Below are 25,108 nucleotides of genomic sequence, written 5' to 3'. Positions count from 1 at the left end.
AATGATACGTTTTCTCTTTTGAAATAATGCAATGTCATGTTTATAATTCAGTTGATAAACCGATACTTTCAAAATAGAAAATAAAGAAGTGAATACACACAATGGGAATCTCTAGGTATGTGTTTGCCAGTAGGCTGTATAAGCACTACCAAAGTCCTTTACCAGTACTAACCAAAAGGATCAACATCTAACCGCGCTAGTTTTTAGACTTTCACTAAGGACACACAGGACAACATAATAATAATACCCACACCACACCCCCTAACCAGATTCACCACGGTATTCACCTCTTTTTTTTCTTAAAACAATACATTTCAATGTATAAGGTTGAAAACAATGTTCAAATGAGAGATGCATGAGTGAATGACTTTAGTTAACCTAGTTCTTATGCAATTTCTACAACAATCAAAACTATCCTCCACTGATAACCCAAAACAGATATTTCTATTCAAAATATAAATTTTAAGCAATAGATATAAATTCATAATTTCAAATTTGGAGTAGCAATACATGTTCAACTTCTCTATCCAATTCAATCAATGGTTCAAACATTGACCCACCATTCTCATTCCTATTCAAAACCAATAATTTTCGAAGATTTCGAAGGATTTCCAAAATAATATCTATTTCTTTTCAAAAACACCATTTAAGAGAAATTCCATATTTCACAACAACAAAACCTTTTCAATAACCTTTTAGAACAACCCATCCCAAAACCTATATTTTATAAATCCAAATCAAACCCAAATACTACTCTATTCAATAGCACATAACAAAACTAAAAATAATGCAGAAATGTTAAAGAAATCCTTACCTCAATAATAGAAAGAGAAGGAAAGAACAATCCCAAAATCAACAGAGGTGGATCTTGAACTTTTTCAAAATAAAACGATCACCTTCTCGTGCTCTACCTTTTATCCCAAAGCATCAAGGTGTTGAGATTAGTAGATTTGAGTGTATGAAGAGGGTAGGTTGTAACAGTTTGTTTTAGGTGACCACTCGAGTGGTCATCCGGTCGCTTGAGCGTAAATGCGAAATTCCCAAAATCTTGCTTGTTAGCAAGCGAGACCGCTCGAGCGATGAAGTGGTCGCTTGAGCATAGAATTTAGGCTTCTAGTATTTTCACTGTAACTCTACAAAACTTCTGGAGCCTTGCGTTTACCTCTCAAGCGATGGAAAGTTTGCTCGAGCGATCTGGTCGGGACAACATACTTATAAGTCAATTAAACACTTTTCTCTCCCATTTTTTCTAACTCCTCTCTCTCTCTCTCTCTCTCTTTGTCACCCATTTTTGAACCCTAATCCTAAAAACACTTGATTTCCTCAACTTTTACTAAAGATTCACATTAAATCCTTCAAGAAAAATGAAGAGCAAGTTTGATTCAAGAATCTCACCGATTGAATCGTGTTTCGAGGTAGGGGTACTTTTAACTTGATATATTTATGATTTGAGATATATATGTGATATTTTCTTAGTTATAGCTGTGAGAACCCAAATATAAAAATTAAGTAAATAATTAAATAATAATATTATAATCTCAAATATTTTGGTAGTGAATCCTAAATTGCAAATTAAATATTTGGAAGGTCTTTTAATTAATTTTAAAACCTAAAATAAATTTATGGTGAAAGTCTTTAATTTAGAGGCAAGGTTTATTATAAATATAAAAATAAATAAATAGAGAAGAGGGTGTGACTTGAACTCTAGACCACAAAATTAATAAATAAGGCTCTTACCAATTGAGTTGCATATAACTTATACATATATTTTGTATATTTATCTATTTATTTGACCTACACATGCTTTAGGTGTACCCAACCACTTTATTATGTTCACAACACGACATCAACCACTTTAGGTTTCTTAGTAGACGTGAGTCATTGTGAGAGAGAGAGAGAGAGAGAGAGAGAGAGAGAGAAATTTCTAGCATCTTGTGGTTCTACAACTTTAAGGTATTGTTCTTCTATAATATATTATATCTATGATTATTGTGTGTAGATGTTTCAGCGTATTGATTGGAAGAAAAAGGAATGGATTGGCTGATTGGGTTAGTACTCTGTGTATATTATTATCATACAAAATTTTAAAGCGAATTAAGGAGCTAAAGTTGTTAGATAAGAATTCTGCACAGAACCACAAACTTTAAAAATCAAGAAACCATATTAAACGAATGAATTTTAAACTGAAATTTTTACAGTAAATTAATTATATATTGAATTGAATATCTGAATTTTTTCATAATTTTTGGGATTCAAAATTCATATAAACTGTTGCGTTCAAATCTGTCCAGAAAACTAGTTTTAAACAGTAAATTCGGGAGTGTCATTCTCTTTGGGTATAAATCTGAAAATTATCAAATTAGTGTCATTAGAACCAGTTACGAGTCTAGTTTCGGACGTTTTTGTCCTTGCATTGATTGCTCATGTATACTAAGAGAACGATTAATTTCTTTAAAGTGCTGCAGAAAACAACCTGTTTAGATATTATTAATTGTAGATAATTATTTTGATAAGCAAATCAAGTGAAACCATTTGGGTTTGAAACTTAGGATATATTAGTTGATATCTAGAGGGTCTTAGAATTTTTTGAACAACGTGGAGTGGGTTTTTAATTTTCAAAATTAACGAATAAATTGGGAAAACTAGTTTAAAATTCTGTTTTATCTTAAAGTTACTTTTAATTAAGGTTCGATTTGAACCCATGTCTTGGGTGATTTTAGACCTTGAAAAACATGAACTTAGGTAATATTTAAGAGTAATGGTGAGTTGGGTTGAGCCGTGTTAGTGCGCTTTAGTTTGGGGTTACTTAGTTCTTATTCTTTAATATTTTTAAATTAGTAGTGACGTGTGGTTTTTATACTTGGTTCAGGGCACTAGTTGGACTTTCATACTCTATTCAAGGATTATATTATTTCATTTTTAGGTGAGTAGTTTCATACTACATATTTTTATAAATGTTTCCCTACCCTAAACTGTTGGAAAATTAAATTGTTGTTTCAGGACTAAACTGTTTTGATAAATTATTATATTATCAATGGAATCAAATTATTTCTGAAACATGTGTGAACTTGGCATACTGTAAATTATTTGTTTTGGTCTCATGTTTATAATGATGAACTACCATGTTTTGCAAAACTGATGTGTATTGATTATTGGGACCATATGTGTATTTAGTCTAGGGAAATTATTCCACTGTGTGTGATGACTCTGGCCAATAGGTAACAGATCCGAGTTGGGCTGTGATGACCCTAGTGCTCAATGATTGTAAGGAAAAGACCTAGGTTAAGCTGGGTGACCTTCAATCGGATCGTCTTTGAGAAAAGGCCCAGATTGCCATCCTGAGGATGACTCTTAGTTTGGTTTTGGATCCAACGGGGCTTATAGCCTTGAGAACTGTGTAACATATTACTTGTTATTTTCTTGGTACCCAGAAAATTATTGGTGTTCACGTTATAATTTGTTTTAAGTGGAAAATGCCATTTATCATGTTCTTGTGAGACATGAGTATTTTAAGTGTTGAACTTTGGAAACTTCTTTTCGAAACAGATTATATTTACTAAACTATATGCCAATCTAGTTTCTGTGATATATATCTTATTTTGAAATTGAGCCATGTTTTCAAAACTATATTTACTATCCATGTTGCTACTCACTGAGCTATCAGCTGACTTAGTTGTTTATCACTTCCAGGTGTTAGAAGGACTTAGAGTGGACTTATGGCGTAGCGGGGACTCAATTGCATGGACCTCTAGGGCATTCATTTAATTTGTTTTAGGTTGTTATGTCGGGTTTTTTGCATACATTGTGGTTGGGTTTTACTTTGAATTATTATTTTTTTTGGGCGGTTTGTGTTCGATTTAGTATATATATATTTTTAGGAAGTTGGTTATGGCTTGTTTTGCACTTGTGGTATGTCATTGGATTGAGTTTTGATTTATTTATTTCTGGGCTATCATCACATTTATTCTTTATGGTTTTGGGTTCATGTTTAGGCTTACGTGTGCCTTGGGCTAAGTCCCCGTGGGCCACGGCTGGTCATACCCGGGTTTGGGGTGTGACATAGCCATGTATGAAATGATTTTGTGATATAAAGTGGGTTTATTGACTAAAAAGGGATTTTTCCCGTGTGTTGGAAAAATTTGTGCATATCCTTCTTGATTATGGTTAGAAATTGTGAATATCGACTCTTTATTTGTAAAGATGGGAAAAATCCAATTTTTTTTCAAAAACCCTAGTTTTAAAATTTGATCTAATAATGGGTTTGGCCAAATTGACTTTTAAATCTTGAAATTGGGTGAAAGATTATGGAAATGGTGTTGAGAGATTAAATTTTTGAAGCTCTTTGGGTATATAATGAGATTGTGAAAATTGTGAAATTTGAGAAATCTTTTGGTTATTGATACTATTAATGTTGTTGTGGATTGAACAAACCTTATGAAAAATTTATTTGAAAACTCATGCATCATGTGCATCATAATTTCTCATGTGATTTAACCACCTTGTGGATGTTTGGAAAATGTCAAAGGGGATAAATAGTGTATGAGTCCAGGTAGTTGAGTTGGGTCTTAGGAATTGAGTTATGTGTTGTATCTGGTACCCGTGCAGGGAGTCAAGGTGCCCAATTTCCCTGTCTTGTGCATATCGCCGGATGAATGTGGAAAAGGTTTTTGGGTGTCCACAAGCCTGCTGTTTATAGAGTCGACGAATATGGAAAACTTGATTTTTGGGTGTCCACAAGCCTGCCGTTCCAAGAGTCGACGAAAGTGGAGAGGGAAAGGTTTTTGGTACCCATATTCCGCCGTTTTTAGAGCGAGCAAATGTGGGAATATTTTCTGTATATAAATCTATATATATATGCATGATTTTGCGACTCTTGCTTGAGACATCATAGCGTATTTACCGCCCTATGCTTGTAGACAAGATTTTGAATAGAAATCATGCATTGAACACTTTTGGCGTTAAAAGAGGAAATATGAATTTTATCCTAACAAGTGCATGGCATAATCATATACATCTTGATTATTTATATAACTTGATAAATGTATTTCCTACTGGGCACTAGTTCACCCCAAATATAACCACCTTTCAAGAAACGATGTTGATGCGCTGATTCAATGATTGGCTTGGGGAAAGATTTTAGATGGGGGCACGGAAGCTCTCTTTTGATGTTTTTTGTTTAAGCCTCGAGCTATTTCTGTATGGAAATCTAGAATTCCATTTTTGTCTATTCAAGGACACTCCTTGAGAAGATGTTTTCCTTTTTGGCTCTTTCTTTACATTACCTTATGTCTTTTGAACTATTTTTTATTTTGTTAATAGATGTAAACAAACAATGATGTAATCACTAGAATAGTTCAATGGGGAAGAGGCAGTCTTGGAATTTATTTTATTATTATGGACTTACTCCTCTCTCTCTCTCTCTCTCTCTCTCTCTCTCTCTCTCTCTTTCATATTTCTATATTGGATAAACCCAAGTGAACATGATTTATGAAGGCAATTTCCCGGCGCGTTACAGATCTTGAACTTTTTCAGATTAAAACGATCACCTCCTTGTGCTCTACCTTTTATCCCAAAGCACCAAGGAGGCAAGACTAGCAGATTTGAGTGTATAGGGAGGTTTATGCAAGAATTAGAGAGAGAAAGAAGAAAAACTGGGTTTGGGAGCTTTTTAGAGAGAGAGTGGAGTCAGAAAAGTGATAAGAAAATGTTTTCCCCGTAGCTTTATACACACAAATCGTTCGAGCGACCAAAATACTGCTTGAGTATCAGACACAAAATACCGCTCGAACGACCAAAACATGGCTTGAGCAAAGAAAACCAAACTCCTAGAAGATTACCCCTGCTGAACGGATTGCTCGAGCAAACAAAACACCGCCCGAGTGAATAATGACCCCTTTTACAAGTTCAAATTGCACAAGATTGCTCAAGCGAAGAAAAGACTACTCGAGTGAAGAATGACATGCTCCTGGAAGTTTAGTCTGCAAACACAGATTCTGGGAGAAAAAAAGACTGCTCGAGCGACCAACTCATCGTTTGAGTGAACCCATAACAAACAGACAAAATTTTCTTAGAAATACCAAATCCTAACCTGTTCAAAACCTAATCAACCAAATCTAAGATTTTACTCCTAATCAACAACAATTACTCGAATAAATATAAACAACAACAATAGATACCAGAATCCAAACCAAAGAATACGAAAGCGTCAAGTCTTAACTCGAGCCACTATCTATTGTCCATATGAAAAATAAGATTAATCGGATGTGTAGCCCTATGATTAGGCTCAAATTGTTTTCTAAAAAATTATTAGAACTATGTTAACTGTTTATTTTTTTAAAAAATAAATGTGATTGTGTTATGGGTTACAGATGCCCAAATAATCTAATTATTTTCTTGAATAATCTATTCGATAAAATTTACAATATGAGCTATTCGAATGTAACGCCCCAAACAAATACAATAAATCCCAACCCATAAGCAATATACTTTCATTCATCAGACTTCGCATACAAAAGGGTTGAGACATGCGATATACATTCATAAATGATTCATCCTGAATCTACAGCATGTGTTACAGTTGATAAAGCAGAATGAAAGCTAAACAGGTATTTATATGCCCTAAAGGCTTACATCTTTCCAAGTCATTGCTTGGTTACAACAAAAGTGAGACTAGCTCAATACAAATAAAGCCTTTGGTTATACAAAAGAAAATACAACAAAAGTGATTTCTTAATCCAAAGTCCCTCCACGCTATTGCCTTGGCGGAGGCATATCACCAACACCTGAAAATGGTTTTTTCCAAATAGGGTGAGCCAAAACCCAGTAGGAACAATCTAACATAATATATGAATCTTAACAAAGATACAAGTACAATGTGCACATACAATGCTCGTGATAACACATTAACGTCTATATGATCATAAAGTACCAAATTTCATATTTCGATCCATTTTCCTTCAATTCATTTCTAGTAACTTCATTTCATCTCAATTCAAGAGCCAGTTCCGTTATCTTTCAGACAACCCAACTGAGGCTACAACTCAGTGGTTCTCGAATTAACATAATTATCACACAAACACTTCAATTTGTCATTTTATGAAAATTTCGTCCGCGAGATTAGCATTCATGTATGCGCACGGTTTCGGGACTTTCACCCTAAACACACAGACCAACTTAATTTCAATGGAGTCCATCCCCTTCCTCCTCCAAAACATGGAGTACATCCCGTTTCTTCTCCAAAACATCATACATATGCAATATATTTAAAGAATAGTCATATTCAATGACAACCCACAAGAGATTAGTTTTAATTTACTTAATCCTCATGCAATTTCTACAACAATCATAGCTATTCTCCATCGATAGCGCAATACATATATTTTTAAATAGATATTCAATCTCAAGACACTTAAATTATTCAAAATTACACGGTGAGAGATAATACATATTTAGCTTCACCATTTATCTATATATATCCAACCAATTTCACATTCACAATACAAATTCCGTTCATTTATACAAAAATAACTATAGGAACCATTCTAGGGCAAACTCCCATTTTCTCAAATATCACTCCAAGTGCCCAAAATCAATCATTTTGCCACCATACAACTTTATATTTAACCCCATAACCATTTTCACAACATACACATGAAAACCAGCTTTTTATTTCACACCCAAACCCTAGGTTTGTCCATAATACACCTAAAGTCCACCATTGTTACACAATAAGCAAATAACTAAGTTAAAATCCATATGAAAGTGTAGGAAATCCCTACCTCAAGTGTAGAAGCCCAAAGGAGGAGTGGAAAAACTTCAAAAATGTCGAAATCAAACTCTATTCGGATGTAATGGTAGCCCTTGAGATGCTCCACCTTTTTGTCAAAGGGAGTAGGGTAGAGAGATCATTAGATCCTAGTGGATTTTAGAGAGAGAGAGAGAACTGGTCTAGGGTTTTTGAGTGAAAAGATATCAAAAAGTGATGTAAAAAGTGCTACTGCGAACTGCTATACGCGAGGTTCGCTCGAGCGCAAAGAGTTGTCGCTCAAGTGACTAGACACAATAAGTGGCCTCGTTGAGTGCAAAATGCGTTGAGAAATTTTACATAAATATACCGTCGCTTGAGCGTAAGAAGCCTCGCTCGAGTGCACTACCCTTCTAGTATCTCTGCAGGCCTGCAAAAGTACTGAAAGCTCACGAAGCTCGCTCGAACGGAAAAAACCTCACTCGAGCGAAGAAGCAAATTTCTGGACAACAACAATTTGACCAACTAGCAACCAACCTGTTCCAAACATGCCCAAGACACTCCAATACTCAAACTCAAAGGGGAATGAGGGAAAAAGGCATGAATAACAATATTAAACCATGAAACCCAAGTCCGGAATACAACAAAGGTTGAGTCAAAACCAGAATCCCTATAATCTCTCATCCCTTAAGGAATTTCATCCTCGAAATTTCAATATAAGTGCAAAACCATTTTCAAACTATTTCCAACTATGATAATCTATCAATTTCAATCACCATGTCCTATTCTCCGGTCATCCACTCTTATTAACTAGATACACAAGTTTCGACATTGAAGTACAATGTATATATTCCCAAAACATTTACAATGTTTATGATAAACCCAATTTTCCAAAAATTTACACAACATATGCAATGTTTTAATATTTCATTAACATAATCAAAATCTTAACATATGCTCAAACATCAACAAATAAGTCCGGATATTTCTCACGGACTTCTAATTCACGCTCCTAAGTCGCTTCCTCAACCCCGTGATGTTTCCATAATACTTTGACCAAGGGAATTGTCTTGCCTCGCAAGACTTGGTCACGGGTATCCAAGACACTCACTGGTCTCTCCTCATACGAGGCATCCTCATCGACCCCTAAGTCGATCTAATCCAACATGTGCGATGGATCCGGCTCATACTTCCAAAGCATGCTAATATGAAACACATCATGAATCCTCAGAAAGTTGTGGTGGCAAAGCCAAATGTTAAGCTACCTCTCCAACCTGCTCAAAGATCTCAAAAGGCCCAATAAATTGAGGAGACAACGTCCCACTCTTCCCAAATCTCATCAAACCCCACCTAGGTGATATCATCAAGAAGATATGATCTCCCATTTGTAGCTTAGCTTTTTTGCGTCCCCTTTTTGGAAGTCGAAATAAGCCCTACAGTTCAGACTCTCGCGCTTTTGAATCTGATTCAACAAGTGCAATGTGAAATAGATAATCACCAAAGAGTCCAAATCCGGCAAATCTTTTGGAAGATTGATTTTGAATCAAATTACCAAAAATGGACTGCTTTGCCAGATACAGAGTCGCCACCTAAATATTTTATTTTGGAAAATTTAGGAAACCCATGACTCGTGCCAAAGGCCACGTGTTTATCATCACCAAGATTGTCTCAGCTCGGGAACTTAGGTACAAAAAAGGAAGGTCATGAATTGAGCACCCCCACTCGCCCGATCAAAGATCGGCCTCTACTAATCATGATATGAATCTTATTTGCATTATATGCTCTTGTTCCAGTTATTAGGCTAGCATTTACTATGTGATGTGCGCACACATAAGTGTAGACTAATTTTGCAAGAATTGGAACATTCTATTCATGTTTGTTTTGAAAATTATTTCGAAATATGTACCACTTGAAAAAGTGATCGCATATGAACACTACTCAAATTATTCCAATTCAAGCAATTAGCCTTCATCCACAGACATTCAAGCAGTTATAACACTTAAGCAATTAGCCTCATGGCAAGCATGCTAGACATGGCAACATCAACATTCATGCGATATGCTAAAATGAGTAAAGGCTCACCTAGTACTCCAAGCCAAAATAAACAAAAGAGTTAGAAAAATGGTGTGATTCCTAACTATGCGATATGACTAATGCAACACATGCGATATGTGATCTAAATAGGCTCGGCTACTTAACATAGCATATGAATCAATTAAATAACATGCGGTCTAAGCATGTATTTAAAGAAGTATTTAAACTAACAATGCAAGTTAGAATGATGAACCGAGCCCTAGTGCATGCAATACAAATGGATGCAAACATGAAGTATGCTAAACAAAACATGATATCCCTAATCTAACTATCGTAAGCAGTTAAATAAAAGGGAGAAAGACGTGGGGTTGAAAGACATACACATTATTACAACATTTGCGCTCTCACAAAGGAGAGTCCGAATGAACTAAGCTAAAGCTAAGCTACTTATAGATAAGCTATTTAAGCTAACTATTACAAACTGAAATGAATAAACTAGCTAAACTACGTAACTAATTATTACAATAACAAATGAATTAAAACTAGTTAATTAGCTATTACAACACAACTAGTTAACTAATTAAATAATTACAACACAAGTGCAATTAAAATAAGTAATTAAACTAAACAATTAACTACTCCGCCTTGAGAAACGAGAGATGTTCATACGCATGCTCGGTTTCCAGCCGAAAACGCCACTATTTTGCTTCCAGAGAGCCTCTGTTACACAGAGAACACCTATACTGTTGCCCACTTCCAGAATAACTCTACTCTTCCTCAGAAACACACTATTGAATTTTGCACTAGTGGCTGACCGGCTAGTGATGAGGATTGCCGGCCACCAGTGATGGCCGGCCGGCCATCAAAGGTGGTCTGTCGGCCACTTGCCGGCCATGGAAAGTGGCCTGCTGGCCATTGTTGCCCAATTCTCCTTGTTGAAACAGAGGACAAATAGAGCCTATACAGAGTATTTCAAGGGTTTGTTTGCACAACCCACCCCTCATTTTCATGATCAAATCAAAGGAGTAGTGAGTTTAAGCCATAAACCACTAACTCAAGCAATTTCATTGCATGATGGCTTGTGAACCAAAGTGTGCAATTTCAATAAATACAACAAAATAAGACTTTAAAGACCACCTCTCTATCATGGATAATCAAGGGAATTAGTGACCTTGGAACCTTGAATCATTTCATCACTAATGAGTATGAAATGCCTCAAGCTTCCATGTGTTCAATTAACGTCTGATTGAACACAACCAATTATTATCTTGCACCATTTTAGTCTCAATTTTAGTTACTCAATTTTAGATTACCAACTATCCTTTAATCCATTAAGTCCAATGGTGAGTTTAAGTCCTCTAAATGGACAGAAGGCTCAAATCAAGTATTGTTTTGGACATGAAAGAGACATCATACTGTTGGTAATGAACCCCAAAGGGATTAAACCACTAAGTATGACATCTCAATTTCATGCTTTAAACAAACAAGTTGTTTGAACCACTTTCAAAGCAAAACAAAAGCCAAGAAAGGAGGGAGGTTGCAAAGGTGATTAATGCTGAAAATATGTGAGATAAGCATAAATAAATACTATCAACTCAAATAGGATGGTGTCTAAGGCCTAGAACACCAATCTCATGAGGACAATTACACTATAAGCATGTAATGCAAAGCTCAAATGCAACTATCAACCAAAAACAGTCCTAAAACATGCTGGACTTAAGCTAAAAATAGCTAGATTATCATCCTAAACCATGGCACAAACTAGGCTAGTAAGTAAGACACTAGGAGGAGAGGCTAACCCCTCCAAGTTTGGACTTCAAAATATAATTTTGGCTACTGAAATAACTCTAAAAAACAGTGTTTAAAAGCTCAGAAAAAGATAGCAAAATGGTGGGAAACACAAGGGTAAAGGCCTTCAAAACAAAGTACAAAGAAGGGCAATCAACCCCTCAACCTTTAATGGCAATAAAACCCAAGCTTTAGCTCGAAAATATAGAGTTTTTACAGACCAAAAATAGTTAAAAAATAGCAAAAATAATAGAAGAGAAAGCAAGCAATTAAGCAAAGCCTTATACCTCTTGAAGAGAAGTAGTAATTCAAGCAACAAAACCTAGACAACACACCCTTCAAGAGCTCAAACCAAGCTCAAAGACACCTCAGCTCAAAGATGAGAAGGTTTGGTTAAGGGTGTATAGGTAAATGTTAAGGAATTGTAGGCTTAAGTGTAGAGATTTGATAGAGAGAAAAATTTTTGATCTCAAAATCTTCTAACCTTTAAAACATGAAGGGATGTCTCCTATATATAGAAAACATAAAGCTTCCCTCAAGAAAATCCAACCCTACACGTGGGGGTAGATGCATGCATCTGTGCAAATAGCTGGCACAGCTGTGACAAAATATCTACAAAAGAAACTGGTGGCCTGCCGGCCATCACTGGTGGCTGGCAGGCCACGTTAGTGGCCGGCAACCAAAAAGTGATGGCCGACAGCCCAGAAGGGTAGCCTGTAGGCTTGAAAAGCACAGGGTTTGGTCCAAAAACAAGGCAACAGGGGTTTAGGGTTTGAAAGGTCCAAAGTTGTGACATCCCACTAAGGACTTTGAGCACTAGAGAAGCATATAGACTCATCGTTGGGTGTGTAAGCGATGACGTCCAAGTCATAAGGGTCGTAAAAAATGGGGTGTTTACACCACCTCAAAAGACAAGAGTCTTCTTCTACGATCGGCATAACTTTTCGGACAACTCTAAGCCGTAACTAACTTCTTACGAATAAGTGCCACTTTTTTTGTCTTTTCCTGAACTAACTCTGGACCGAACAATGGTGAATCACCCATCTTGGCCCAACACACAGGGGACCTACATGGTCGGCAATACAAGGCCTCAAATGGTGCCATGCCAATACTCAATTGGAAGCTATTGTTATAGGAAAACTCCACTAAGGGCAAGTGCCTCTTTAACGACCCCTTAAAGTCAAGGACACAAGCTCGAAGCATATCCGCAAGGATTTGAATAGTACACTCAAATTGCCTGTTAGTCTGAGGATGGTAAGCAGTGCTAAAGGTCAATCTAGTGCCCAAGGCACTCTACAAGCTTTGCCACAACTGAGCTGTGAAACGTGGATCTTTATCTGAAACAATCGTCATAGGGACCCCGTGCAATCTCATTATGTCCCAAATGTAAAGGTCGACAAGATAGCCTACTGAATCACTCATATGCATAGGTATAAAATGCCCTGACTTGGTCAACCAGTCAACTACTACCCAAATGGCATCACTGTCCCATTGCATTCTAGGAAGACCCACAACAAAATCCATCATGACATGCTCCCACTTCTACTAAGCTATAGGCAAGGGTTGCAACAAACCCACTCGCCTTTGATGCTCAGCCTTTATTTGTTGACAAATAAGGCACTTCAATACAAACACGGCTACATCCTTCTTCATGCCTCTCCACCAAAATTGGCGACTACGATCGTAATACATCTTTGTGCCTCCTGAATGGATCGTAAGGCGCGAATGGTGAAATTCTCAGAGTACTTTCTCTTGGCAAGGCTTCGGTATGAACAAACGGTCACAATGTCTCACACTTAGGTCGAGATACACATTTAAGCCTTTCTCTACCTTCCCACTGGAGATCTTTTCCCGGAGGGTTTCTACCTCGAGATCCCCCTTCCGTGCTTCTAACACCTGGTTCACAAGTGAGGGTTGTGCAACTACCGTAAACAACGCTATAATCTCAATGGATTCACCAAGATGTAAGTCAAACTCACCAAGAGTACCTAACATTTCCCATTCCCGAATGGCAATACAAGCCATGCTACTAATTGACTTCCTACTTAAGGCATCGACCACAATATTGGCCTTTTCCAGGTGATAATATAACTCAAAATCATAATCCTCTAGGAACTCTATCCACCTCTTCAGCCTCAAATTCAGGTCCTTCTATGTAAACAGATACTTTAGACTCTTGTGGTCAGAAAACACCTCAAATTTCTTGCCATACAGGTAGTGCCTCCAAATTTTCAAGGCGAATATCACTACTGCTAACTCTAGATCATGAGTACGATAGCTCCTCCCGTGAGTTTTCAATTGCCGCGAGCCATAGGCTACTACCTTCCCATCTTGCATCAAAACACAACCAAAGCCTTCCCGTGAGGCATCACAATACACTGAATAACCCAAACCCTTATTCGGGATAATCAATACTGGAGCAGTGGTAAGTCTAACCTTGAGCTCTTGAAATGACTTCTTGCAAGTCTCACTCCACACAAATTTGATCTGTTTCTTCGTCAATCTGGTTAATGGTGAGGCTAGTTTAGAGATATATTTCACATACTGACGATAATACCCGGCCAACCCTAAGAAACTACGGATCTCAAAAGCATTCTTAGGTTGTACCCAATCTTGCACTGCTTTTATCTTGGATGAATCTGTAGTCACCCTTTCCTCGGATATTAAATGGCCTAAAAACTTAACTTCTCTCAGCCAGAACTCGCATTTCCCAAATTTAGCATATAATTAGTGGGTTTTAAGCAACTCAAGCACCACTCGCAAGTGTTCCTCGTGCTCCTCCTCAGAGGGTGAGTAAATCAAGATGTCGTCCACAAAGACGACCACAAAATGGTCTAAGAACTCTCGAAAGATTCGGTTCATCAAATCCATAAACATAGCTAGGGCATTAGTTAGCCCAAAAGGCATCACTAGAATCTCATAATGGCCATACCGCATACGGAATGCCGTTTTTGGGATATCCTCCTCTCTTACTCTCAACTAGTGATAACCCAATCTTAGGTCTATCTCAGAGAAACAACAAGACCCCTTCAACTGATCAAACAGATCATCTATATGAGACATCGGGTACTTGTTTTTAACAGTTACCCAATTCAACTTTCGGTAATTAATACAAAGTCGCAACGCTCCGTCTTTCTTTTTAGCAAAGAGAGCCGGTGCTCTCTAAGGTGAAGTACTAGGGTAGATGAAACCCTTATCTAATAATTCTTGGAGTTGAATCTTCAACTCACTCAACTCAATGGGTGCAAATCGATACGGTGCCATAGAAATTGTTGTGCCAGGCACCAAGTCAACAGAGAACTCAATCTCTCGGTGAGGTGGTAAACTAGTAAGATCCTTGGGAAAGACATCGGGGTATTCACAAACCACCCTTAGCAATTCAGCTTGGGCTTCATCTCCGGTGATAAGACTCTGTCCACTCAGTCCCCCAAGAAGTAAAAACAATCATCGCTCAAGGTATATATAGTAACCCTTTGACGGTAACAATCTATAACAGTCCAATATGACGATAGTCAGTCTATACCCAAAATGACATCAAAACTAGACATGTCAAGTAACACAAATGCAAAAGGGAGTCGGTGACCGGCAACCTTTATGTCACAACCCGAACACCCCTGTTTCAAAATAATCTCATCCTCAATAGGTGAATCTACAGAAATAGGGGATACTAACTGAGCAAACTCTAACCCCAAAACTGGTGCAAATGTAGATGAGATAAAAGAATGGGATGCATCCGTATCAATCAACATATTAGCAATTGAATTGCAAAACAAGAAGGTACCTCTCACTACTGAAGGAGCTAGTACAAGATCTAGCGCGGTAACATCATACACACGTCCGGTGGGTCTCTGCTCAACCTGCTCACCACTTAGAGCATACCCCTGATGCACTGACTGAGCCGAAGAGACTCCCTGATTGACCTTTAAGGCCTTTACTAACTGTGCAGGCTAATGGCTTTGTGTCTGCCTCGAACTAGATGCACCAGATGTGCCATCCAACTGTGGGCAAAATCTCTTCATGTGCCCTGCCTGCCCATACTAATAACAAGTGAGCAGCTGCCCTCTCCTCTGACTTTGGCCCTGTGAACGAGCCGAATATGGTGCAGAGCGTTGCCCTCCTCCTCTCTGCGGGCAATCTAGAGACTTGTGGCCCAACTGACCACACTTGTAACAAGTCATATCACCCTAACCACCTCTCCCACACCCTGAACTTGGTACTGGAAAAGTGGACCTCGAGTGAGCTCCTTGGGATAATTGGGGGTTAGAACCCCTCTGCCTCTTACTATTCCCCTGATTATCCCGACTCCTCCTGGAGCCCCTCATTCTCTCCTCCTCCATCTGCATAATAGTCTCAAGATGAGCTGCCGCCTCCATAAGGCGTCCATGATCTCTAATCATGGACCTGACCACTCGAAACATGAGCCTGGTCCTTAACCGCTTTTCAAACACTAGACAACAACGCTCTTCAGTCGTAACAAGTTCTGGTGCGAACCTAGACAAACTAGTGAATGTGGCTTCAAACTCAGCCACCGACGTGTTCAACTGTACTAACTTGGAGAATTGATCCCTCAACTTCTCCCTTATTGTAGCAGGTAAGTACTTGTTCTGAAAGGCATTGACGAAAGCCTTCCAAGTCACCCTAATGCGCCCAGGCGCATATTTCTACCACTAACCCGCATCTCCTTTCAGTTGGAAAGATGCCAAGGTCACCCTCAGCTGGTCGTCCTCGATGCCAAGTATCTCGAACGTCCTCACCATCTGTTCTAGCCATTCATCTGCCTTCAGTGGCACTTTGTGATCACCCAAAAACTCGTCTAGATTTGACCGGAAGAACTCTCTTTTTAGAAAAGATGGCCCTGCCTCGACGACTTGGGCCCAGACTTGATTCTCTGCCTTGAGAATGTCCATGGATTCCCGCAATGCTCCTGCCATTTCACGGGCTAAGGCACCCATGGCCTGTTGACCAACTGGTTCGACCACATTGGCCTGACCAATGTTTCTTCCTATGCAGGAATATCATCCGGTAGAGGCATCTCATGCCTTCTAGGCCTACCACGCCTACCACCACCACGTCCACATCCTGACATCCTAATGAAGGTAACAAAAGAGATTAGCACATTTACAAATGTGCCGAAGCTAACACACTCGTGTCCTAATGCAATGGATAACAATAATTCACTCCACATAAGCATGTAATCACATTAACACATACAAATTTCCTACATAGATAATGATCGTCCCACGACGTTGCCAGAGTTCGAATTAGAAACAACAGTGATCAAGTACTCTTCTAATAACACTTCTAGAAACCCGTAGACTCAATCAACATCTTAGAAATTTAATTCCATACCCATATAATCAGATAAACATGTTATCATGTAAATACACATCGTTCATTCTAGAGTCTCTATCAAGCGAGACAAACCCATTGTGGTACTAACCACTTCCCGCGTACCCAAAGTGTTCAATCCTAGTACGCTCTGATACCAAGTTGTAATGCCCCAAATAAATACAATAAATCCCAACTCATAAGCAATATACTTTCATTCATCAGAGTTCGCATATAAAATGGGTGACACATGCGATATACATTCATAAATGGTTCATCTTGAATCTACAGCATGTGTTATACTTGATAAAGAAGAATAAAAGCTAAACAAGTATTTATATGCCCTAAAGGCTTACATCTTTCCAAGTTATTGCTTCGTTACAACAAAAGTGAGACTAGCTCAATACAAATAAAGCCGTTGGCTATACAAAACAAAATACAACAAAAGTGAGTTCTTGCTCCAAAGTCCCTCTAAGCTATTGCCTTGACAGAGGTAAATCACCAACACCTGAAAATGGTTTTTTCCAAATAGGGTGAGCCCAAGCCCAATAGGAACAATCTAATGCAATATATGAATCTTAACAAAGGTATAAGTAGAATGTGTACATACAATGGCCGTGATAACACATTCACGTCTATGTGATCATAAAGTACCAAATTTCATATTTCGATCCATTTTCTTTCAATTTATTTCTAGTTACTTCATTTCATCTCAATTCATGAGCCAGTTCCGTTATCTTTCAGACAACCTGATTGAGGCTACAACTCAGTAGTTCTCAAATTAACATAATTATCACACAAACACTTCAATTTGCCATTTTATGAAAATTTCATCAGTGGGATCGGCACCCATGTATAGGCGCGATTTCGGGACTTTCATCCTAGACACACAGGCTAACTTAATTTCAATGGAGTCCATCCCCTATCTCCTCCCAAACGTGGAGTACATTCCATTTCTCCTCTCAAACATCATACATATACAATGTATTTAAAGCATAGTCATATTCAATGACAACCCACAAGAGATTAGTTTCAATTTATCTAATCCTCATGCAATTTCTACAACAATCATAGCTATTCTCCACCGATAGCCCAATACAAATATTTTTAAACAGATATTCAATCTCAAGACACTTAAATTATTAAAAATTCCATGGTGAGAGATAATACATATTTAGCTTCACCATTTATCTATATATATCCAACCAATTTCACATTCACAATACAAATTCCATTCATTTATACAAAAATAACCATTGGAACCATTTTAGGGCAAACTCCCATTTTTTTCCAAATTTCACTCCAAGTGCCCAAAATCAATCATTTTGCATCATACAACTTTATATTTAACCCCATAACCATTTTCACAACATACACATGAAAACCCGCTTTTTATTTCACACCCAAACCCTAGGTTTGTCCATAATACACCCAAAGTCCACCATTGTTACATAATAAGCAAATAACTTAGTTAAAATCCATATGAAAGTGTAGGAAATCCCTACCTCAAGTGTAGAAGCCCAAAAGAGGAGTGGTGAAACTTCAAAAACATCGAAATCAAACTCTATTCGGAGATAATCGTAGCCTTTGAGATGCTTCACCTTTTTGTCAAAGGGAGTAGGGTAGAGAGATCCTTAGATTCTAGTGGATTTGTAAAGAGAAGTCAGATTTTAGAGAGAGACGGAGCTGGTCTAAGGTTTTTGAGTGAAAAGATATCAAAAAGTGATGTAAAAAGTACTGCTGGGAACTGATATAAGTGAGGCTCGCTCGAGCGGAAGAGTTGTCACTCGAGTGACCAGACAAAATAAGTGGCCTCGCTCGAGCGCAAGATGCATCGTTCGAGCACAGAGTACATACTCCCAGAAGTTTTACAGACATATAACGTCGCTCGAGCGAAGAACACTACCCTCCCAGTATCTTTGCTGGCCTGCAAAAGTACTGGGAACTCACAAAGCTCGCTCGAGCGTAAGAAGCTATGCTCGAGCGAAGAAGCAAATTTCTAGACAATGACAATTTGACCAACTAGCAACCAACCTGTTCCAAACATGCCTAAGGCACTCCAATACTCAAACTCAAAGGGGAAAGGAGGGAAAACGACATGAATAATAATATTAAATCACGAAACCCGAGTTCAAAATACAATAAAGGTCGGATCAAAACTGGAATTGCTATATCCAATCATTGAAATAGATTTGAGACACACACCATGGGTGTTACAACACTTGTGTTGTGCCTATAGGCACATCACCAACCCCCAACTCAACATATTTTAACACGCTTTAGTTTCTTAACTTTTTAATAAAAAAATATAACATCCCGAACATGGGATGAGTTACCCCCTTTTTTTTTTTTTGGCTATTAATGTTTTGTCCTAAGTATTATATAACAAATAGATATATAATATCTATTAAGCAATCATCGAATAAATATATAATATTAGTCGAGTTGCGCGTAAGATGGTTAAAACACCCGGTCATCCAAAAAATAGATATATAATAACTCAATTGGTAAAATTAAAACAAATGAATTTTCTAAAATTACAAAAATTCTACTTACAGTCAAGTATAATTACATTATCTATGAAATGCGTAATTATAATTCATCCTATCACAATTTGTCAACTCATATAACAATCTTATCTTTTTGTCTCTATTCATTTCTCCCACATATCTTCTATCTCTCTTTATTTAAGGTGATGTGGTAAAAAAATTGAAACGAAATATATAAATTTTTATATTTATTTCAGTATGTAGATATGGAAAAATATTATCATATTAATAAAATTTGGTTTGTCAATTGATGGCATATGAGAAATTTAAGTTGACCGTAAAGTGTAAGATATTCAATTTTTTTTTTAAAAAAATTTATGAGATGATCGACTATTTAGGCTACGTTAGATTTATGTCAATCAATACAAATTAAATAATCACTTGACCCCATCTAAAAAAAAAGTCACTTGGCCAATTTTTTTATATAAATATTTTTTAAATTGATAAACATGCATCATTAATATTTACCTTTTCATAATAAAAAGTACATATTTATGCATATTTAACAGGTTTGAAAAAATAGATTAAAAGTGTACTCCCTCGGTCCCATTTTATTGGTCCACCTTTCCATTTTAATTTGTCTCAAAATATTTGTCTACTTTCTATTTTGGGATGCTAATTTTTATTATATTTTCAAAATTATCCCTTATAAATCATTATAAACACATTTTAAAATTCAAATAAAAGGTAATGGCGGAAAATATATTTCAAAATCTAAATTAAAATGTAATGATTGCATGACTCTTTAATAAGTTAGATTTTTTTTAAGGGACAAATAAATTGGGACGGAGAGAGTAATTTTTTTTTTTTTTTTGGGTAGTGTTGTAATTATGGCAGTAACTTTATTAGGTCAACAAAAAACTATTAGGTACTTTTGAAATAATACTCTATACCATTGGTCAATTAATGCGTATCATTATGCCATGAAATATTAAAAATGAAAAATAAAAAAGAGTAGTAATATAAAAACATAAAATCAATACAATAAAATTATTAATTACGATTTGGTTGGATTTTGATTTATCACTTTATAATAAAGAGACCATTAATTTTTTAATTTTTTATTTTATTTTTTACAAGTGACAATATCACATCATTTTAAGATAAAATTTTGTATAAACAAAAAATGATTAGAAGCAAAAAAATAAATAAAGAGTAGAGTGAAAAAGATACACAAAACATGAAATGTAAAAACAAAAAATAGTCAGAATTAAAAAAAAAGAAAACGTGTGCATTAATTAGTGTATACCCGATCGTAGTATTGCTCCCCTCAATTCAACCTTCCCTATGCAAAAGAAGAAAAAGTAAATAAAAAAGAAAAACAAAACAAAACAAGTGGGGCTGTCATATTCACGCACTAAAATAAACGACAACTAGAAGAAATTGTTTGCTCCCTTCAATTCAATGGAGATTCCAATAAAAAATAAACAATAATAATAATAATAATAAAAGACTACAAGAAAGTCTTCGTTGACAATAGTTCCCTCTATATATTTATTTGAGGTTGAAAGTGATGAGATGGGAGTAAGGAAAGTTCAGCAAATTCAATTGGTGTATCAGTTTTCTTGGCAAAATGAGCTTCAATGATGATGAGCCGATTGTTGCAAGCCAAGATGTCTCAGGTTTATGTTTTCTTCGTTTCTCCATTTATACTCTATGAATTTACAAAGAAAAGCCACACAATTGTATTGATATATCTCAATCAAAGCTTACAAGAAACAGAGTACTCATCCTCTGTCAAATCTCTCAATGTCTGGGAGATAGATTTTCCCTCTATCAGCTTATATAAATCTAAGCTAGTAATTGAGCTATTTACAGAAACTCTTACCAGTGTGAAAGCATGGGTGGAGCTATCTGTAAATTATGGCTGGAGTCATTTTCTTTTTCATGTCTAAGTTTTTGACCCTTTGACCATAGAAGCTCCATTGAAGCTGCATGCTTCTGCACAATGTATCATGTGTAGCAAGTTCATTTCCAACACTTTATGCACCTTATCAGCTGTATATACTCCTATAGCATACTAGAATGCTTTGTTGATTGTTGATTTGAGTTTTGGAATGATGGCATATTTCAGGGGAAAAACCTGCGGCATTCCTGGCAGGAAAAACAAAGGCAACAATCATCAACAAGACGACGGCACCACTGGAAGAAAGCGAATTCAAGGTGATGCTGGAGCTCACGGGGGCAGGATCCGGCAACGACAGATCTGGAGTGGATCTTGTGACGGTCTTAGATGTCAGCGGTAGCATGGGAGGAGAGAAGTTAGAAAAAATGAAAATTGCTATGCTATTCATGATCAAGAAACTTAGCGTGATTGATCGTTTGTCGATTGTCACATTCAATGGGGGCTCCCACAGGTTGTGCCCATTGCGGCAGATAACTGAAAATTCTCAAGCGGAGATTGAAAAACTGGTCAATGCTTTAGTTGCTAACGGTGGCACAAACATCTCTGCTGGCCTTCAAACGGGCTTAAAAGTGCTCAATGACCGCAGACTTACTAGCGGGCGTGCGGTTGGCATTATGCTTATGTCTGATGGTCAGCAAAACGCAGGTGGTGATGCTGCCCAAGTTCCGGTCGGCAACGTGCCCGTGTGCACATTCGGTTTTGGCGCAGACCATGATCCGACGGTACGTTGTATTTAAAAAAATAATTTCATTCATGCTGATTTACAGGGGACAAGAGGGTCTTGGGTGATCCATACTTGGCGGAAACAAGGGAGTAAATTTGGTTATTATATTGGAATTTCCTTTAGTAAATTAGGTGATCCCTACACATACACTCCACATAAGCTGCTATATTCGGGTCGTGTGTACTGGCTGATTTGACAAGTAATGGTTGAATGGGCAAACACTCATAATTTATTTATTTTTCCTTAACACTGACGTGGGAAAACCAGTATACAAAACTTGTGGATATTGGAGTGATGGTTAGCATTTTTCTAAAAGAAAATTGCAAAAGTTGTAGCAGTATAACTTTCGTAATTCCCGTTCAATATAGGTGCTCAATGCCATCGCAAACAACAGCGTGGGAGGAACGTTCTCAGATGTTCGAAACCAGGACAACTTGAGTATTGCATTTTCCCAGTGTTTGGCTGGGCTTCTCACAGTGGTTGTTCAGGATCTGAAGCTGACCGTCACACGGGTCGAATCCACAGTCGTTAAGGTGTCTGCCGGAAACTATATACAATCCAAGGACGATGCTGCCGGCTCTGTGACTGTTTCATTTGGCGATCTTTACATTAAAGAGGTACGCAAGGTCATAGTGGACCTTCTTCTCCCTGCTGCTAGTAGTCCGGCAGGCTCGGATGTCCTTGAAATCACTTACACCTACAGGTCAGGTGTTACCAATATTATCAAATCTCTGCATTTACTAGTTAGTAGAATAAATTATGTTTTTATTTGACTTGATGATCGATCTGACAAATATAATGGATATGTGTGTGCATATAACGCGCGTACAGCTCTGGTGGGAAATTGTTTGATGCCAATCCGATAATCCTTACAGTAAGCCGCACCGGCAGGACATCCGTGGAGCCAGAGAGGGAGGAGGTGATGATGGAGGAGAACCGTCTCCGGACTGCACAGATGATGAAAGAAGCTAGAGTCATGGCTGACGACCAGAAGCTGGACAATGCTCGTGAGAAGCTGGTTGAAGCCCAAAACTTGCTGGAGGACGTGGTTAATGATGGGTCTAACCCGTTGATTGAGATGCTGAAATCTGAGCTGCAACAGATAAAAAGGTTGATGAAATCTCAGGAAATCTACGAAAAGCAAGGGCGTCCTTTCGCACTCTCTTCAGAGACTTCCCATAATCGCCAGCGTTATGCTGCAAAAGGTGATGATGTGGAAAAGCTGCGCATGTTTGCCACACCGCGTATGGACGCATACCTTGAGCAAGCCAAGTCATTCGACGAGGATCCCAGCAAGCCACTGCCCTCTGTGGACGAGGATGAGAAGCAAGAAATCGCTGCCGATCCCCTTGCTCCCATCGTTGGAGCTCTTAGCTACTATATTCAGACGGCCATTCAGTCTCTCAAATCCATTGACAACATACTCAATAAAGCCGCCCGCCCGTAACTCAATGCTTGCCATCCACTTTAATTTACAATGTACCCCATTGCATTGGGTTTTGCCTTTGCACTTCAATAATTATGGGTGTGTGATTTTCCCGTTGTTTTTTTTTTTTTTTTTTAATTACTCATTTCACTGTTGTTAAATTTCCAGTGTGTTATTTTCCCGTTGCACTTCAATAAATTATTAGTGTATGATTTGCCTGTGTTAAATAAGTTTTTTGGATTAGTTATTTTGTTGGTCCCTCAAGTTTATCTTTTGTATCGTTTTTGTCTCTCAAGTTATAATTGCACAATTTTAGTCCCTCAAGTTAATTAGGTGCAACAATGTAGCCCCTCTGTCCGCCCCATCCAAATTGGCTAACGGCACTAGGGCTAATTTTCAAAGAACACAAAATTTGATTAGGCAATATGGTAAAATCAGCAACACAACACACATTTCATAATTGCATTACCACCACTTCCACGACATGCTGACCCTTCGGTCAAGATTTGTCATCACTGTCGCCTTCAAGTACATTGCCACCAAATGATGCTCTTTTTCGTCAAATTATTCACCCAGAAAAGGACCCAAACAATGAAAAATCTTGATCTTTTTCCCTCTTTTTCTTTAATGTAATTAAGCATCACAATTTTAAGGTTTGAATGTATAATTGTAGTAGAGATCCTCCTCTGTGTAGCTGTTTTTTTCCCCTCTATTAAGAGTTGTAATTGATTTATCGTTCGTGCTTTTGTCAACTTGACGAAATACAATGGAGCAAATCTAATGAGCATTTTTTTTGGGAACGATTTGCCAATTGTTCTAGTTGCTTTAACATTGATTCTTTTTTTTTTTCTTTGAATGTGATCTATAACATACAACAAAAATGCTAAAGATTCAAAAAAATTTACCAAATGTCTCATATGGTGTGGGTCCCACATCCATATAAGATATGTGGTAGAAATTTTGATAAATTTTTTGAGATCCCTAACTGATGCAGTGCGAGTCGTAAAATAGTAACAATCTTAAAGTCAGTTGATTAAAACAAGAATACCGGAAAATAAGGTTCCTCTCTAGACCCGTTGATTCACAAAGAATATCGAGTTTAAAGGCTCAACAATAGTGGATTCACAAAGAATAACCAAAGTTGGAACAAAAGAGTATAAAACTCAAAATATATTAATGATCAAAACTGAAGAGCCCTAAGGCTTACACCCAATATTTATAAGCAAAACATAGACCTAACTTTAACTAAGAAACAACCAGATTTGGAAAGAGAAGGAAATTGCCAAAAATGAAAATATGGCAATAAAATAAGCAATAAAATACGGACATTACTGTGGTGCTCATGGGTTGCGTGCTACATCATCCTCCCCTGGATGGAGAGAATTCACCATCGAATTCGCAGCCTCGGTGTCGGAGTTGTCACCGTGATAAGGAATGAGGTATCTAACGTTGAACACATCGGAAGTACGAATGTGACTAGATAACTTCAAATGATAGGCATTGGAATTGATTTTCTCCAAAATGGCAAGGGGCCCAATTTTTCGTGCTGCCAACTTGTTATATTCACCTACTGAAAAATTTGTCTTTTGTAAGAACTTCCCACACCAAA

The 25,108-nt window shown here is 37.4% G+C and overlaps 1 protein-coding gene across 1 annotated transcript; it reads left to right on the top strand.

Moving 5' to 3' along the window:
* The first annotated feature begins 20,780 nt into the window (after positions 1–20,780).
* On the top strand, positions 20,781–23,726 carry LOC145822432 (uncharacterized). Its single transcript, XM_082919436.1, has 4 exons — positions 20,781–21,065; positions 21,518–22,071; positions 22,442–22,776; positions 22,905–23,726. Exons 1-4 carry the CDS (start codon positions 21,017–21,019, stop codon positions 23,518–23,520), a joined length of 1,554 nt encoding a protein of 517 aa, XP_082775562.1. The 5' UTR covers positions 20,781–21,016; the 3' UTR covers positions 23,521–23,726.
* Positions 23,727–25,108: the final 1,382 nt, after the last annotated feature.

Source organism: Camellia sinensis, chromosome 3 (assembly GCF_055761805.1).
Source record: "Camellia sinensis isolate YWXY chromosome 3, ASM5576180v1, whole genome shotgun sequence".
Taxonomy (NCBI): domain Eukaryota; kingdom Viridiplantae; phylum Streptophyta; class Magnoliopsida; order Ericales; family Theaceae; genus Camellia; species Camellia sinensis.
This window is presented reverse-complemented; position numbering and strand designations above follow the sequence as displayed.